Source organism: Berghia stephanieae, chromosome 3 (assembly GCF_034508935.2).
Source record: "Berghia stephanieae isolate SIO BIC M18660-M18661 chromosome 3, UCSD_Bste_1.3, whole genome shotgun sequence".
Taxonomy (NCBI): domain Eukaryota; kingdom Metazoa; phylum Mollusca; class Gastropoda; order Nudibranchia; family Aeolidiidae; genus Berghia; species Berghia stephanieae.
This window is the reverse complement of record NC_088362.1, coordinates 40,864,817-40,882,993: the sequence shown is the minus strand read 5'-3', so window position 1 is coordinate 40,882,993 and position 18,177 is coordinate 40,864,817. Positions and strand designations below refer to the sequence as shown.

The window sequence follows — 18,177 nt, the reverse complement described above, 5'->3', positions numbered from 1 at the left end:
AGTATTATATTATAAGTTGTTTCCATCACAGGTCCTAGCCAGCCTATAGTCTATAGGTCCTTTCTTCATCTTTATACATACCAGTACCATACCATACCATTACCATAAGAAATAAGATGAGTTCTGAGCTACAGGACTAATGTCTAATGTCCTTCAACTTCAATGCTCAGCTCCTGTTTTATCCAGAAGGGGTTGTCCTATAGATGCACCACTCGTTCAAATCTTTTGTTCCCAAATGGGAGGCCTTCCGAAAGTGAAAGCTCCTACATTTACATCCCCAGTATTCTTGTTTAGGCACTTTGATAACTCCAGTCCAGTGGCCGCCGATAGGCTCACTGGTGCGAAACTCGTTTTTTGGAACTTTATTCTTGACCCTTTACTGTTTTGGTCACCATTGCGTTATTTGTGAACCTATGTGACTAATTTTGGCATCATTATATAGGGCACAAAACAAGCTTTCTAAAGGTGTATTTCATTCTTAATTCCTGATTGTATTTCTCAGAAAGCTTATGTAATAAAAATTTATAAATTTTTGAATTATAAGAACTTTTTAAATTATGGATACATGTTAATTATACTTCATACATCGATAGACAATTATTGAAGAATATCTCTGCCAAATTTCATCACAATTGATACACTCGCTCATTATTTTATTTGGTAGCGTCAATTGCCAAGGACCTTGACAATTGTCAAATCGTCAATTGCCAAGGACCGTGTCAGTTCATCAACTACGCATGTGTCCTTTTAACTGCCACGGAGTACCTTTAGTGTCACGAAGTGATGCATTGCCACAGAGTGATGTTATGTATTAATAATTAATACTCTCTTTTACTCTTCTTTCTCTCTCTGTCATTTTCTCTTTTTATTTTCTCTATCACACACACTCTCTCTGTCATTTTCTCTTTTCCCTCTCTGCCATTTTTTCCTCTGTGTATGTATTTCTCTGTCATTCCCCCCCCCCCCTCTCTCTCTCTCTCTCTTATATTTCCTCTTTTTGTTACGGACCTTGCCAGTTGGTAGATCATCAACTATTTACTATTAATGCCACGGATTGATCTTGTTGCACAAATATTTTTACGTTCATTATTCCGTATTAAGACGATGTACAGTATATTTCCTTTAAAATAAAGGAAATCTTACTTTTCTCTTTTAATCTAGGACATCTTGGCAGGGATTTGCCACTTCGTCCTTGTTTCCCCCCCCCCCCCCCCCCCCCCCCCCCGTGAATCCGAAATCAACAGTAATTTTTGTTTGCTATTATCTTAACTCATCTTGGAATTCGTGAAAAGACATAAAAATTAAAAACAAATGCCAACAAGTGTTGACTTGATCCTTTCCACAACGATTGACAAGGAATGAGTGAATGGCGAATGGAAGAAAAGAAAGTGACCGGGTTCGAGATTCGTATGCGCGCAAATCGAGGCTCGACTGAAATCACCACATGCAGCTGATTGAGGCCCGACTGAAATCACCACATGCGGTCGAAGAGTTCCAATTTGACTCCTTGGCAATTGATGAACCGTCAACTACCAAGGACTCACTCCTTGGCAATTGACACTTCCATTTTATTTTTCCCGCCATCAACCCCCCTTTTTTGGACAAAAACCTCATATTTTTTTCCGTGTTCGTTCATCCTTAATTTTTTCCATACATGAAAATGATTTATATGAAAATAAAGCTTATTTTCTGACCTTTAAAATGATACCTAACACTTGCCATTTATTTTTTAATTGAAACAAAATTTCTGAAAACACTAAGTGGGCCATGTTGACTTCAAATCTCAAAATTTCCCGATCGCAGCGAGATGCTGGTTTTGAGGCAGCGGTGAGATCACAGATTCTCTCTGTAAGATTGACAAAAAATTTCAATAGAAAAATATAGATAACTCTGGAACCGTAGGTCGTAGAGAAACAAATATAAGGTATCAAATTTTATGTTTTTTAAGTCCCATCCCCCTGACTTAGTCAAATCAAGATATTTTGAGTTTGAAAATTTTATCAAAGTGCCTATCTTGTTCTAGTAGGGGTTTGGGAGGGGGGAGACTAAAATAATTTCCAAGTTTATATCCCCAAGCGTTCATAGAAATATCATTATCCCGAACGTTCTGAGAAATGAGTCGACCTTTAATTATTAATTTTTTTAAAAAGGCCAGCTCGATTTCTCCGAATGGTCAGCTAGCCTCCAGTAGCTGATGGATTGCGGAAGCGAGGTCGCTGCAAAAGTAAATGCTCAGAGTGGACAGGAAATTCGCACAAATCATGCTAGCGTTTTTTTATTCGTATTTTGTTGACAAAGGCGGATTTTATCCAAAGGTTGTGCTATCACGAATACTCCAGGGCGCGTTCACTTTATCATTTCGCGCTGCACTATCAAAGAGTGAACAGAAGTACACATAAATAACAAAGACAAAGTCAAAGTCTCAAGACGGGAACAGAAGTTGAAAGACGAACTCAAGTCTAACAGAAAGTTGGGAATAAAAGATAGAGCGCCTAAGCACTGGCAAAAGAAAAACCCCCAAAACATTCATACAAATTCACAGATTCACACAGACATTCGCAAATAACCAAAAACATCTTGAGAACGGAAACCGTTCAGAGAAATAGAGATCAAGTTTATTTTCCCAAGCATTCGGAGAAATAGTCACTGCGTAAAAAAATTCTGTCATGTCTTGGTCATATTCACCACTGGTCATTTGTAAAGTTCTATCATGTCTAGTCGAGGCACCTGTTTTGTGGCTCTCCTTTGTACATATTCAATTTGCTCGTATTTTTCCTTTGCAAGCAAACCAAATTCAGTTTGCATAGTGCAATCTCACAAGTGCTTTATAGAGCGGCAATAATATCTCTTGTCTAGATATTGGAATGTCTGATGACGGTAAGCTTGGAGTTGGCTTTTTTACTTTTTCACTGACATGTGTATCAAAAATTATAGAGCAACACCTAATGCCTGCCTTATTATTTTTACAGTCCTTGGAGTGTCCAGAGAGCCAAGTTACAATATGTTGAATTGGAATTATTATCTACCTAACCACCCTATTAATGCTATGATTTATAATTTATGCCACCTAATGATGTTAGACATACCTAATAAATAAGACATTTGATTACTTTCGTTTCCAGACACATGGCGGGTGCACCAGCTCAACCAACGCCAACAGCTACTTTTAAGGTAAAAATGATTAGCCTACCCTAATTCTGGTATTGACTTTGTTGTAGATTGGATTGTCGAACGTAGTCGAATTTTTGAAGTTTTTAAAGAAATATAAATGGTCAGATTTTATTGGGTATGACCATCTTATTCTTGTATTTGATTTGACTGGGTGGGGTTCCTTACCTCCCACAGTGGGCAGGGAGGCACTCACTGTGTCTTCTATCCCCCTATATACCTGTTTTCCAACTTGCTTTCTGTCTTTGTCATGGAATGAGATTACTTGGTTTTGTCCAGGCCCTGGCCGGATACCCTAGCTGGGAGGGAAAGAGTCAAATAAAGAGTTAGAGTTTTGGGAGATGATATTTTTTTCCTTGTAAATATTGTATATGATTTGTGAGTGTATCCCTCTTAGTTGGGACCTGTGCTTGCCTGGATGAGACTTTTAGGTGATCTCAAACTAAGTACTTTGATAGTGTGCTCTTGGAATCTACATCTGTTCTCTATTTGAATCAATTCCCCTTTGTCTTACCTTTTCTTGGGTGCTTTAATTGTAATTCTCGAACTTTTTACTATCCCATTTTCTTCTTTTTTACTCGCGCTGATATGGCCTTATTGTGTTGCAAGCGCCGTAAAACCCTTAACTAAAATAAAGAAACCAAACTATTTGATTTTTGGTTAAATAGCCATTTCCTCTGTCATCTGCACATGAAGTATATAGTCTGATGTTTTTTCGAAGGTAAAAAATCAATTATTCATTTTTACACGTATAAAAAGGCCTTTAAAACCATTTATTATACCTTTTGAATGTAGGATAATCGGTTTCAAGGTTATAATGAATTTACTATTCAAAATTTTGCCATTGTCATAAGCTCAAAATCTGTGACTGGCAATTACTTCAATGGACAGCTCTCTATAAGCTGACCACTGGTTGAAATGGGCCAAGCATATAAAGTTGGTCACTGGTGGCCAAGTTAAACATCCTACAACCCATTCAATCCTAATGATGTTCGGCACAGTTGTAGAAATTATCTAGATTTTGAAAAAAAAATGTGACACCCAATATGTTTGGTGTTTTCTTTTTAAAAAAAAAAAAAGAATACCAAGATGCCTATTTCGTCTTGAACCTGAACCATTTGTAGTAGTAATACAAAAGTGGTACCTAATTGAATGTTATTTCATTGCAGTTCATTTGGTTAGGTTTAATTAATGTATTTTGAGTTTAAAATTTGTTTCAAAGTTCATATCTACCTTTTTAATGCTTGGGCCCATTCCCCCCTTTCTCTTCTCTTACAGCTGGTTCTTGTAGGAGACGGGGGTGTTGGTAAAACCACATTTGTCAAAAGACATAGGACAGGAGAATTCGAGAAAAGATATATTGGTAAAATTTTTTCCTCTTCATTTTGATTGTAGAGAAATTCCAAATGCGTCTGTCACTTACATTATAGTTATAGTTGTCAACCTCAAGGCTTACCTGCCTCCCAAATACTAGAAACATTTATAAAACTTAATGTAAGGTGAGCAACTCTGCATATTTACAGTTTGGAATGTAGCGGTGAACATATTTGGAATTTCTCCCTATGTTTGTCTCTGTGTCCTCTTCATTTTGATTTTGGTATCATTTTTGTTTTCTGGATGGGCAGGAGGTCACTTGCTGTCTTCTATCCCCCACGTTTTCCAAGTTGCCTTGGAATGAGACTGCTTCATGGGTGCCAGTTTTTCGGTTCGTGCCGGATTTCTGGTTTCGCGATATCTCGAAGTCAAATACCTCTGGTTTTAAAATCAAATTAATTTCCAAATTTTGTCAATATGTTTGCTGTGTAATCATTTAATAATGGTATAAAAACGGTGATGAAATAAGAGTAAAGTTTAGGCTGCATTTTCAGTAGGAACATTTTCAGGTTTCAGCATTTCTTCCTGCTGGCACCCATGGATTGCTTCGTTTGTCCTTGCTCTTGTACAGTATTAGTTTTGGGAGGTGTTTTTAAAATTTTTTAAAATCATCTGTTGTATACTGCAATATTTTTTGTTTTGTTTTGGATATCATGTTTTGTTGTAAGCATTTGAGTGTATGCCTCTTGGTGGGAGCCTGTGCGTGCCGGGATGTGACTTTTCGATGATCTCAAAGCACATACATGCCGAATCTTACGAATTTTAGACAAATGTCATGGCCAAATACTAAATTCTATGGAAAATTACAAATTTTAATTCTTAGTAATACTTATTAATAATGATAAGAAGATCTACTACTACTATACTACTATAATAATGATAATAATAATAATAATAATAGTATTGTGGTTGTTCGTATACAATTTCAGAAATTACGAAATTCCTTGTAAAATTACTAAAAATTGACATAAAAATTACTAAATTTGAAGTTTCAATTTGGCATGTCTGCATTGATAGTTTGCTCTAGGAGTCTATATCTGTTCCCTACTTGAACCAGTCACTTTGTCTTGTCTTACCTTTCCTCATATGTAAAGTGTAAATCTAGATTTTTTTAAAGACTGTCACACCTTCCTTTTTTCTGGTGCTGAAATGATCTAAAAGTGTTGTGAGTGTCCTAACAAACAACTGTTTTCTGTACTCAACAGCCACATTGGGAGTGGAGGTGCATCCTTTACTTTTCTACACCAACAGAGGACCCATTTTATTCAATGTATGGGACACAGCCGGTCAGGAAAAGTTTGGCGGTCTTAGAGATGGCTATTATATTCAAGGTAAAATCAACATAATTGATTTTGTATTGATTATTTAATAATACACCGCAGCCAAATTAGGACTGTCTCGATTTCGCAATCTGGAAAGAGAGCAAAATTGAAGTTTATGTGTGTATGGAAATGGCCCTTGCATGTTCAAGGATTATGCTAATCTTATCAAATTTAAACAAAGAACAGAAAATCTAGATCATATTACTTAATTGTCCAAACACACTGCTGCTTTGGGTCATGACGGTATTATGCGTTAGGGGATGTACTATTTTAGCCCTTTGGAATGTTGGCAGCTGGGTATATATTCCAGGGATTTGTTCAGCAGCAAGAATAACTAAAATTAGCGATAAAATGTTACATTTATGTCGTAATAATGAGGTATATTATTTCAGACTAGGTATATATGTCATTGGTCTTTATAGTGTATTATTATCTAGTTGACATTTTGCTGTCTATGATGACAAACTTTTATGCATTAGAAGCATTGTTCTATGATTATTTTTACTCTTCGATCCCTAAGTCTGAGACATTTGCTTAACAACAAGATATGAAGTGAGTAGAAAAGTGCCAGAAGACAATAGAGAATAAAAATTTTTTTCGCGGCGGTGGTGGGGTTTGAACCTGCGACCTTATTGGTACGACAATCCGCCTGGCAGGTGAGAGCGTGGCTCTACCGTGTGAGCTATCCACGAACACTAAAATATTCGTTTCAAACCCAAAGTCATTTCTAGATCCCTCTCTCACCCACTTCTTGAGATCGCCGATTCGTTCACCACCATCGCGAAGTAATTTTGACCAGCAGTTAAGCTTAATAGCCAATATTCTCATCACAAACATATAACATAGAAACGATTGAGACATTGAGTATGCTCCGGTGTATGGGGTGAATTTTTAATTCAGAAAAGTGAGTGGAGCAGGCACTTATGTTGGTAACAAGATATGAAGTGAGTAGAAAAGTGCCAGAAGACAATAGAGAATAAAAAATTTTTTTTTCGCGGCGGTGGTGGGGTTTGAACCTGCGACCTTATTGGTACGACAACTCCGCCTGGCAGGTGAGAGCGTGGCTCTACCGTGTGAGCTATCCACGAACACTAAATTATTTGTTTCAAACCCAAAGTCATTTCTAGATCCCTCTCTCACCCACTTTTTGAGATCGCCGATTCGTTCACCACCATCGCGAAGTAATTTTGACCAGCAGTTAAGCTTAATAGCCAATATTCTCATCACAAACATATAACATAGAAACGATTGAGACATTGAGTATGCTCCGGTGTATGGGGTGAATTTTTAATTCAGAAAAGTGAGTGGAGCAGGCACTTATGTTGGTAACAACAAGATATGAAGTGAGTAGAAAAGTGCCAGAAGACAATAGAGAATAAAAATTTTTTTTTTCGCGGCGGTGGTGGGGTTTGAACCTGCGACCTTATTGGTACGACAACTCCGCCTGGCAGGTGAGAGCGTGGCTCTACCGTGTGAGCTATCCACGAACACTAATATATTCGTTTCAAACCCAAAGTCATTTCTAGATCCCTCTCTCACCCACTTCTTGAGATCGCCGATTCGTTCACCACCATCGCGAAGTAATTTTGACCAGCAGTTAAGCTTAATAGCCAATATTCTCATCACAAACATATAACATAGAAACGATTGAGACATTGAGTATGCTCCGGTGTATGGGGTGAATTTTTAATTCAGAAAAGTGAGTGGAGCAGGCACTTATGTTGGTAACAAGATATGAAGTGAGTAGAAAAGTGCCAGAAGACAATAGAGAATAAAAAATTTTTTCGCGGCGGTGGTGGGGTTTGAACCTGCGACCTTATTGGTACGACAACTCCGCCTGGCAGGTGAGAGCGTGGCTCTACCGTGTGAGCTATCCACGAACACTAAAATATTCGTTTCAAACCCAAAGTCATTTCTAGATCCCTCTCTCACCCACTTCTTGAGATCGCCGATTCGTTCACCACCATATGGGATCTAGAAATGACTTTGGGTTTGAAACGAATATTTTAGTGTTCGTGGATAGCTCACACGGTAGAGCCACGCTCTCACCTGCCAGGCGGAGTTGTCGTACCAATAAGACATTTGCTTATAACATGTGAAGAAAACTGAGCAAGTTATAAAAATTTGAGATAATAGATTTGTTATAAAATTGATCTATTTACCAATTGTATTGCAATATGACCTGTAGTCCCCTACAAAGGCTTTGGATTAAAACATCAGACTTTAATCCTTGCTTTAGTATGTACCTACTATCCACAAGAGTTACATATTGAAATCTTCAGTATTAGTTTACTTCCCTATTCTGTGAATCATTTTTTTCTGTTATCCTTCTTACAAATGCTATTCTCTGCTTATCCTTTTCTGACAGTCATTTAAAAAACAAGATCGGTTAATTTAAAACCAAATACTATTGTGTAATTTGCAAGTCGGTGATGACTAGGTGATTTCTGATACTTTTATGATTTTATTTGTTTCCCTGTTGGCCTGAGACTTGCAAACACATTTGATTGCTACTGTGATATTTAGTTCTATTTCTTTTGAATTAGCAACGTGGGGACGGGGTAAATGATATTGTTTTCATTGTAAAGTGTCGCGTGCCATTTCATCTGACAAAATCTTTGCACTATCAATAAGTACAGATATTCCTGTTTCCTGGAGGTAAATATATTTATGTTAAATCTTGAATAGATTCGAGGTTTCACTTTTGGTTGTGGATGAGGGGAAAGTTAAACTTTTTAGTAAAATCCTGCGATAGTCTGGCATTATATTTTGGACAATCCTGAAGATTTGTTTTTTTTATTTCCCTTTCTTTTCTCAAAGCGAATAGTAAATTTTATTGTGCATGTCTGTGACAGTTATGGTGATAGTATTAAATGGGTTTGTAGGACTATGACAAGTCAATGATGACTTCTAGGTGTGTCTGATAATATATGATGTTATTTGTTTCCCTGTTGGCCTGAGACTTGTTATAGGTTAAAACTTTGATAATCATTTTAAATTTAGTTCCACCTTAATTTGACCCATATCAGATGAGATATTTAATTTATACCTTTTTTTCTCTCTACTGTGGGTGGTTCTAAAGTTATCGATTTTTTGTTGTGGATGAGGGGAAAGTTAAATTTTTTAGTAAACATCCTGCGCTAGTCTGGCATTATATTTTGGACAATCCTGAAGATTTGTTTTTATTTCCCTTTCTTTTCTCAAAGCTATCAGTACATTTTATGGTGTGTGTCTGTGACAGTTATGGTGATAGTATCAAATGAGTTTGTAGAACTATGACAAGTCAGTGATGATTAGGTGTGTCTTATAATATATGATGTTATTTGTTTCCCTGTTGGCCTGAGACTTGTTATAGGTTAAAACTTTGATAATCATTTTAAATTTAGTACCACCTTAATTTGACCCACATCAGATATTTAATTTATACCTTATTTTTTTCTCTACTGTGGGTGGTTCCAAAGTTATTGATATTTTTTGTTGAAAATTGTAGTTTACAAAGAGAATCTGTTGCCTCCCAGTCTTTTTGTGGCGATTGATTGGGAAAGTTTGGGTTTTGCATTAGAATTGGGACTACTCTGTGTATTCAACGAGTACTTGTGTCAGGTACCATATTAAAGGTCTGAAAATTAGTTTTATATTCATTTATGGCAAATGGGTATGCAACAATTTGCCTCAAGACTTTGTATGTGTAGAATAATTATTTGCTTTGGAAAATTGATAGGTCCTTCAGGTTCATAAGATTTACATGGTGCCAAATGTCAAAAGTGATTGAGACCAATGTGTGCATTCATAACTGCCAACCAACACATGTGATAGTTTTTCCTGTCGTGCCAGAATACAGTTGATTGTCAAAATGGAAGGGTAAGGGGAAGTGGCAATTTCATACCTGCTGAATCTTAAGAATTTTTCGTAATTTTATTAATTTTAGACATTCGTTAAGCTGCTTACATCTCAAATCTGGATTGAAGTCAATGATGACTCTGCAATTCTGAATATGGTTTGTTGATTTCACTCTTCAATCAATCCCTGCAGTCTGAGACTTTTGAGTGTTTGCTTTGTAGAATTAGGATTTAAATCTTGTTATGACCAGTGTTTGCTGCCATTTAGAATACTTTGTTTATATTTCAGGTCAATGTGCTATTGTTATGTTTGATGTCACATCCCGTGTTACATACAAGAATGTCCCCAATTGGCACAGAGATTTAGTAAGAGTGTGTGAAAACATTCCCATTGTTTTGTGTGGCAACAAGGTTGATATAAAAGACAGAAAGGTCAAAGCAAAGTCCATCGTTTTCCACAGAAAGAAGAATCTCCAAGTAAGATTTTAAGTACTAGGCAAAGTTATCATAGGTGGGAATTCCCTGCTATTAAGCGGTTTCCTACTGAAATTAAATCATGGTTCGGCTTAAAACCCATCTATATTTTCAGTGACGATTATAGCCTTCTGGGCGGGTGGTTGGATGGGAGCATCACCCTTGAATCATATACCTATGATGTTCGCATGGGTGTACGATCCGATAGTGATGTCGTTTCTTCTTCTCTATTATTTTTTTTTCTGTAAATCTTCTGCCTGTTTGTTCTTGGTTATTTATAGTTTAGCTTATGATATCTTTAGGTTATGAATTTGATTTACATTTGTACTATTTTTGTTAGATTGCTTGTTTTTTTGTTTCAGCGGTCTCTCATATAACCTCAATTGTGTTGGAAGAGACCTAAAGCAACAAACAAACAAAATAGCCTTCTGGGGATCACTTCACTTGCGTCCTGGGTTTTCGTTGATCCACTTTCCCCCCTCAAACCATGATTTTCAATTCTCTTCTATGTTTGATTACAGTCTCATTACACTAACAGCTTATTTACTCGTGATGAATATTAAGTATCCTCGTGTTATTTTAGCTACATAGTTTTTGATGTGACCGTGTCATTCAAGATATGTACATGCTGTTTTCACCTTTTTTCTCTAAAGGGCAGATAATTTATATACACTCCAGCCTGGTTTCCTCGAACTCAAACGTCCCGAATATTTTCCTTACTTTTCTTTAAAATCATTCCATTCCTACCTCGAACACAGTTTGGAACTAATTTCACCCAGCCATCGTAATATGAAATTAAAGTTTTTTTGGGGGGTGGTGGTTAATGCGTCCGGTAATTAGTTTCATTTATTCATCATCAGGTGGAAATCTGTCTTAGGTTCTCTGAGAGACCAGGTGTCAGCCACAGCTTAGCAAATTGAGCTAGGGAGAGGTGACTTGTTGGATGGCTGAGCCACACTGCCCATCTCTTTACCCTACCCCCATAAGTCGTTATACCATAGCATGATTTCCCCAAATTACGGTTTCTTCTGACCTTTTTGCATGTCCTGAGGAGTTTGAGGAAACCGTGCTGGAGTGTATGTCTTGCTTGATTTCTTCCAATTAGTTCACAATACCAAGACTGTTTAAAATCAAGTTGTCGTTCTTCAGTTTGCAGGGCTGAGAATCTTCCGCCTAAAGGCGGATTTCCGTCTAAATGGTACTTTATCTCCGCCCATCCCATCACATTTCCTCCTTTTTCAAATTTGCCGTGTCAAACATTTTCCTCAAAACCACAAAATCACCATTATGTCTTGTGTCATATTTTGACACCTGTGCTCAGTCTCGTGAAATTTGGTGACAGTCCCGTTTTTATGACGTTGAGCCAGACAGTATGGCACCAGATGTCACCATTGACACAGAAGACCAGTAGCGTTCTTTGATTAGTTAGTTGATGAAGGAAGGGGATGGACAAATGGGTCTGGATTTTTTCCCCCTGTTGTAGGTACCTATTGCCTTTTTAATCTCTCTCTCTCTCTTTTTTTTTTTTTTTTTTTCTCCCCTTTGCCTTTCTTTCTATTTCTCTTTTCTTCTTTAATATTTGTTTTGGATATAGAATTCAAAAGGTCAATACATAAGTTATTCTGGTAAAGAAGTCTCTCCTCTTCCCCCCTTCCCCCCCCCCCTACCTCTCTCTCTTTCTTTCCCAACTATCCATTAAATCATCTGGTATATAGAGATGATATATTAGAACAAAGCAATGGTGATTGGCTTAGTTTAATCTTTTTTCTTTTTACCTTTGGACTATGGCTTTAAATTTGAGAGATTCTTGGGTTGTATTTATTAGCTGAATAACTACTAGGTTTCTTTGCTTGTGTTTGATCGATAGTCCGAGCAATTTTCCTCCTTTTTGACAAATTGCTATTATCATCACTGAATTAAAAAAAACTCACCAAAACCACTACATCAACATCTCTCTACCACCGCTACTATAACAATCACCACCACATCATTATCCCTACCACAACTACCACTACAAATAGCACCACATCATCCCTACCACCACTACTACTACAACCACCATCATATCATCATCCCAATCACCACCACATCATAATCCCTACCACATCATCCCTAGCACCACTACCACAACTACCACCACATCATCATTCATACTACAACCACCACCACATCATCAACCCTACTACCACTACTTCAACCACCACCACATCATCATCCCTACCACCACCACCATCACACCACCATCCCTACCACCACTACTACTACAAATAGCACCACATCATCCCTACCACCACTACTACTACAACCACCATCATATCATCATCCCCACCACCACTACTACTACAATCACCACCACATCATCATCCCTACCACCACTACCACATCACCCCTAGCACCACTACCACAACTACCACCACATCATCATTCCTACCACAACTACTACTACTACAACCACCACCACATCATCGGCCCTACTACCACTACTTCAACCACCATCACAACATCCCTACGACCACTACTACTACAACCACCACCACACCATCATCCCCTACCATCTCTACTACTACAACCACCACCACACCATCAACCCTACTACCACTACTACAACCACCACCTCACCATCAACCCTACTACCACTACTACAACTACAACTGCCATCCCTACTACAACCACCACCAAACCATCATCCCTACCACCACTACTACTACAGCTACCACCACATCATCATTCCTACCACAGCTACTAAAACCACCACCACACAATCATCCATACTACTACTACTACAATCACAACCTCATCATCCCTACCACTGTTATTACTACAACCACCACCACATCATCATCCCCGCTACAACCACTGAATGTTGTAATTACACTTTCAACTTTTGAAATTCCACGAGGTATGTCAGAAATTGCTGCAAGACAAATTTTGGATCGCATCTCACTAAATTTTAGTGAAATTCAAATTTATAGGTTATGGTCGCATGAATGGGTCATGATCTTCACGATGAAAAATTTCCTTTTTTGTGACCAGTCATTCTCACCCCTGGTTTGTGAAGTGACTAGACTGTTCAATTTTAGCAAATGTATACAGGCCTCGAAGTGGGCCGGGAAAACCGGGAAAAGCCGGGAACTTTATTTTGAAATTTCCCGACCGGGAAAAGCCGGGAAAATCGGTGAAAATTGTCTGGGGCCGGGAAAAAGCCGTGAGAAACATTTAGGTGAACAACAACCCAACATGTATTCTTCAGCGTAATCATTACCCAACCTGCGAACGATCGGCTTAGAGCATAGCAGCAGCCTCTTATGGTTTCCTCACACTACTAGGCCCTATGTTATGACGATCGACCCAATCAGCAAAGTCCGGTCCGCATTCGTAGAGTACACAGACTATTACCATGTTTCCTGTGCATGACGTAATTATAGTGGTTTAGAGTCATCGCTGAAACACTGGAAGACGGCAATGGGATAGTTGCGTCAGTTGTTGAATAAATTATCCAGGCACGGTTGATAAGTAAAAAAAAAACAAATTATGTTGTAGTTACATTTGAAACAAACAAAGTATATCACTGATCTCGTCTCATTGAGATATAAAGAATGATATAAAAATCAAGAAAATCGGCCGATAAATAAAAAAGTTGCTAAAAAAATCGAAAATAAACAAAAGCAATTTTTAAAATCGAATTTATTCGTAAAACAGTTGGTTTTCAACCGATTTTTCTGAAACAAGGACTAATGTTCTTCTTTTTTCAAGCCGATTTCAACAATGTGACTTTCAAATTCCTCAGAATTATATTTTTTACTTTTAGATTTTAGCTTTTAGGCCTGCTCAAAAAGGTGTTATATTCCTTGCCACTTGCACAACAATAGCGTAATACATCGACGGCGAGAAGCGTCTTTGTTTCGACCAGCCGGTTCGGTTAGATAGCCTGTGATTGGTCGAAGACTTAAAGACGCTTGATTCACTCAGTCGACTCATCATTGTCGACAAGACAAGAGTGCTAGAAACACACATCCCTCCCCTCATCTTAGTAGTTGTGTGTGTGTGAGTGTGTTTTTTCTTTGTTTTGTTTTTTTTGTGTGTTTTTGACTTGGTCATGAATGCGATTGTTAGCTAAGCTAAGAAAGACGGTCGACGTCCTTGAGCTACTTTAATTAATTTTCAAGACTTGTTATTCAATTATTTGGAGATGGCAGATTAAGGTCGTTTACTCATTGTAATTTGTACTAAGTTTGTTTTGTCTGTCTCTAGATTAACTAGCTTTATTTCATTCATGTGCAATTCAATAAGTAGGCCACAAGTCTTTGGACGCTACTTTCTCTCTCATAGTAATATTCAAATGTCTTTTTCTCTCTATTGATTTCTCTTCTCTTTGTCTCTTTTCTCTCTCTCTCTCTGTCTCTCTCTCTCTCTCTCTCTCTCTCTCTCTCTCTCTCTCTCTTATATATATATATATATATATATATATATATATATATATATATCTATCTGTCTCTCTCTTTTTTAAAATATTTTTTTGCATGTTGTAGGAGGCCTAGACTTTACAGGAATACGTCCAAGTATTAATAGCCAGAGTCAATATATTTCTTTCTCTCAGTCTCAGCTACTCTCTTTTTCACTCACATCTCTCTCTCTCTCTCTCTCTCTCTCTCTCTCTCTCTCTCTCTCTCTCTCTCTCTCTCTCTCTTATATATATATATATATATATATATATATATTATATATATATATATATATATATATATATATATATATATATATATATATATATATATATATATATATATATATATATATACATATATATAGGTAGTGGTGACTGGTCTAGAATTGATGAATATGCTTGAAAATTACTACCTTAAAATTTTCCCTAGAGCCTGGAAAAAACCAGGAAAAAGCAGGGAAAAATATTTTCCTGAATCACTTCTAGGCCTGTGTATAGCTATTCACTGATCTGTGTGTGACCTGATATATATATGTAGTTTTTCAATGATTTTATTATCCATCTGGTATAATTTGACTGTTTTGCTGCTTTAGTGTCTGGGGCACCTGCGTCACGGTCCTTACCTACATGACCATATTCTTTCTTATAAATCAAGTCTTGGCATTTTTAATGAATGTTAGAATGCATGATTTAGGATGTCTTTTGAGTTGTCAGGGGTCAGGAAATATTGCAAATATAATATTTTTGCTTTACCTCCTTTTTGTAAACAGTGTGGAGTGAATGGGTTAAAATAACACTTGCCTGTCGTGGAGATTGAAAATTGGAATAAAAACTAAAAACTTTTTAGGTAGTTGCACAGTTCATTACATCGAGAACTACATCTTCCAACATTCTCTGTTTCAAAATAATATGAGAACAATTTAAATTTGTATTTTTATTTTTGATCATGGGTATATTGATATATATCTTTCTATACATTGTGGTTAAGACATTTCCATAGGCAGATTGCATGGGACTTTTTTCATGTATTTAAGTTAATTCTTGCTCAAATTTCCAAATTTTGCAATGTTTATGCTTTAGAAGGTATAAACTGATCATTTATATTGTTTCATTTCAGTACTACGACATAAGTGCAAAGAGTAACTACAACTTTGAAAAACCTTTCCTTTGGTTGGCTCGTAAGTTGGTCGGGGACCCAAATCTGGAATTTGTAGAGATGCCTGCCCTTGCACCTCCAGAGGTGGAAATTGATCCATTAGTGAAACAGAGATACGAGGAAGAACTCAGAGTAAGCTTTTGGTCTTTAGTATTCCCCCATGTTTATTTCATCATTTTCCTGGTAATGGGATGGCTTAATCGTCCCAGGCTCTGTAAAGCCTTTAAACGCACATTCTTGTGTCAATTTTGATTAGGGGTCTTATCTGGAGTGGACATTATTATTTCAACTGTCAGTCACATTGTGAGTGGTAGGGGATAAATTTCTTTCTCAAAGAAAATCATCAGTGGGACTTTAACCCTTGGCTCCTCTTCACAAGGCGAGTCCTAGAATATTTATGTCACCCCCAGATAGTTTGATAATCATATTACTGTGGTATGCATGTGTCTTGCCTATGTTGCCTTTATTATATACCTGGGTGGGGTCTTTTGACCTTCCAAGGTGGGCAGAGAGGTTACCACTGTTGCTGTGTCCTTTATCCCCGCCTTCCCTTTGCTCTTGTCTTTGTTCTCCTGTATTCTTGACAGTGATCGTTAGCCGAGATTTTTTTCTTTTCTCTTGTGAATCATCTCTATTGTGTACTCTTCATTTTATTTTTTGTTTGAATCTATACTTTAACTTTTGAGTGTATTTCTTGTGCCTGGGTGGGACTTTTAGGTAATGAAAATAGGCACATTGATAGATCACTCATGGAATTTTCTGTTCCCTATTTGAACCAGTCTTCTTTGATTTACTTTTTCTTTATCGTTTAAACTAAGACTGCAGTCAATGAAGGTTGCTGGCAGTGAGATTGTTTATTGAAGTCGAATCAAGTGGGCAGGGAGGTACATACTGTGTCTTCTATCACCCCATACCCGTTTTCCAATTGTTTCCTGTCATTGTCTTGGAATGAGATCTGTCCTGATCCTTGCCGGAGTTCCTTGGCTGGGAGGGAAACAGTTGAATGTATAGTTATAGTTTTGGGAGATGATATTTTTTTCCTTGTAAATCATCTCTCTGTTATGCATTGTATTATGTTTAGTTTACATATTATATTATATGATTGGTAAACATTTGAGTGTATTCCTCTTAGTTGGGACCTGTGCTTGTGTCGTGTCTGGATGAGACTTTTAGGTGATCTCAAACTAAGTACATTGGCCGTTAGCTCTTGGAATCTACACCTGTTCCCTATTTGAACCAGCTCCCCTTTGTCTTACCTTTTCTTTTGTACTTTAATTGTAATTCTAGAACTTTTTACTATCCCATTTTCTTCCTTTTTACTGGCGCTGATATGACCTTAATGTGTTGCAAGCGCCGTAAAACCCTTAAAAACAAAAGCAAAACAAACGAAGTCGAATCAGCAAGTTTCTTTTTAAAACAATAATCTTAGCTGAGTTGTAATATTTTTTATCTTGTTTATTTCCTTACAGGCTGCCCAAGAAGTTGCTTTACCGGATGATAACGAAGATGATGATCTTTGAGGAAACAGCTTACTTGTGTATATTACATAATGTGCTGCGCACATCTAGGTTATGATTTTGTTTTTCATCACCGCAGGGACTCTTTGACAATGACGATATCCTCTTATATTGTTTTAAGGATCATTTTGTCATAGCCATGAAATCTGAGGACATTTCTTTCCAACCATGCATCATGGTTGGGATGAACGAGTTCTCTTAGTAAAGCAAATACCCCTATTAATGCCACATTTTGGTCTGTGCTATGTATTATATTTTTGTGTTTGGGTGGGTATGTTGTACAAAGAAAATGGTTAGAGTTGATAGTACAATAATTTGATCTTTGGGGCTTAGCTACCTGCATTGACTTTGGGGTTTATATATCATGACAACAGAACTCGCATTTCATTTTTAAAATTATTTTCTATTATTAACTCGCCCAACCACATACTATGCTTTTGTATTGCTCTGAATGCTGACTTGGAAATGAAATATATGTTGAACGACTCAATTTGCATTTTCTTTTGTGTGATTTTTGGGGGAATGGGGGGGGGGGGGGGGGGGGCTTCAGTACTTAGTTCATTGTTGCACATTGCTTGAAGTTTTTCTTTCTTCCTCTTTCGGTTTTTTTTTAATTTTTTTATAGAGCTTCAAAACTGGATTTATCGGGTGCAGTGCATTTGGTGGTTGATCAGCTCTTGATTGTTTTGCAAGGGAAATTGTCACCTGTTACAGCTTTTTCTGGGGGCCTAGGCCCACTTTTTTATAATTGTTGTCCTTGTCTTTGTTACTCTGTACTTGTTTTAGTGGAGGGATGCGAACTTCTGGGTGGGGTTTCTGACCTCCCATTGTGGGCAGGGAGGTACTTACTGTTTTCTGTCCCCCTATATCTGTTTTCCAACTT

The 18,177-nt window shown here is 37.3% G+C and overlaps 1 protein-coding gene across 1 annotated transcript in view; it reads left to right on the top strand.

Moving 5' to 3' along the window:
* Positions 1 to 17,784, top strand: part of LOC144967728 (GTP-binding nuclear protein Ran) — an 18,569-nt gene extending 785 nt beyond the window's left edge. The window contains exons 2-7 of the mRNA XM_078905301.1: positions 3,123 to 3,171; positions 4,447 to 4,531; positions 5,748 to 5,873; positions 9,993 to 10,180; positions 15,739 to 15,909; positions 17,247 to 17,784. Coding sequence (XP_078761427.1) covers positions 3,127 to 3,171; positions 4,447 to 4,531; positions 5,748 to 5,873; positions 9,993 to 10,180; positions 15,739 to 15,909; positions 17,247 to 17,297 — 666 coding nt within the window. The 5' untranslated portion in view covers positions 3,123 to 3,126 and the 3' untranslated portion in view covers positions 17,298 to 17,784. The remainder of the gene's footprint in view (positions 1 to 3,122; positions 3,172 to 4,446; positions 4,532 to 5,747; positions 5,874 to 9,992; positions 10,181 to 15,738; positions 15,910 to 17,246) is intronic.
* Positions 17,785 to 18,177: the final 393 nt, after the last annotated feature.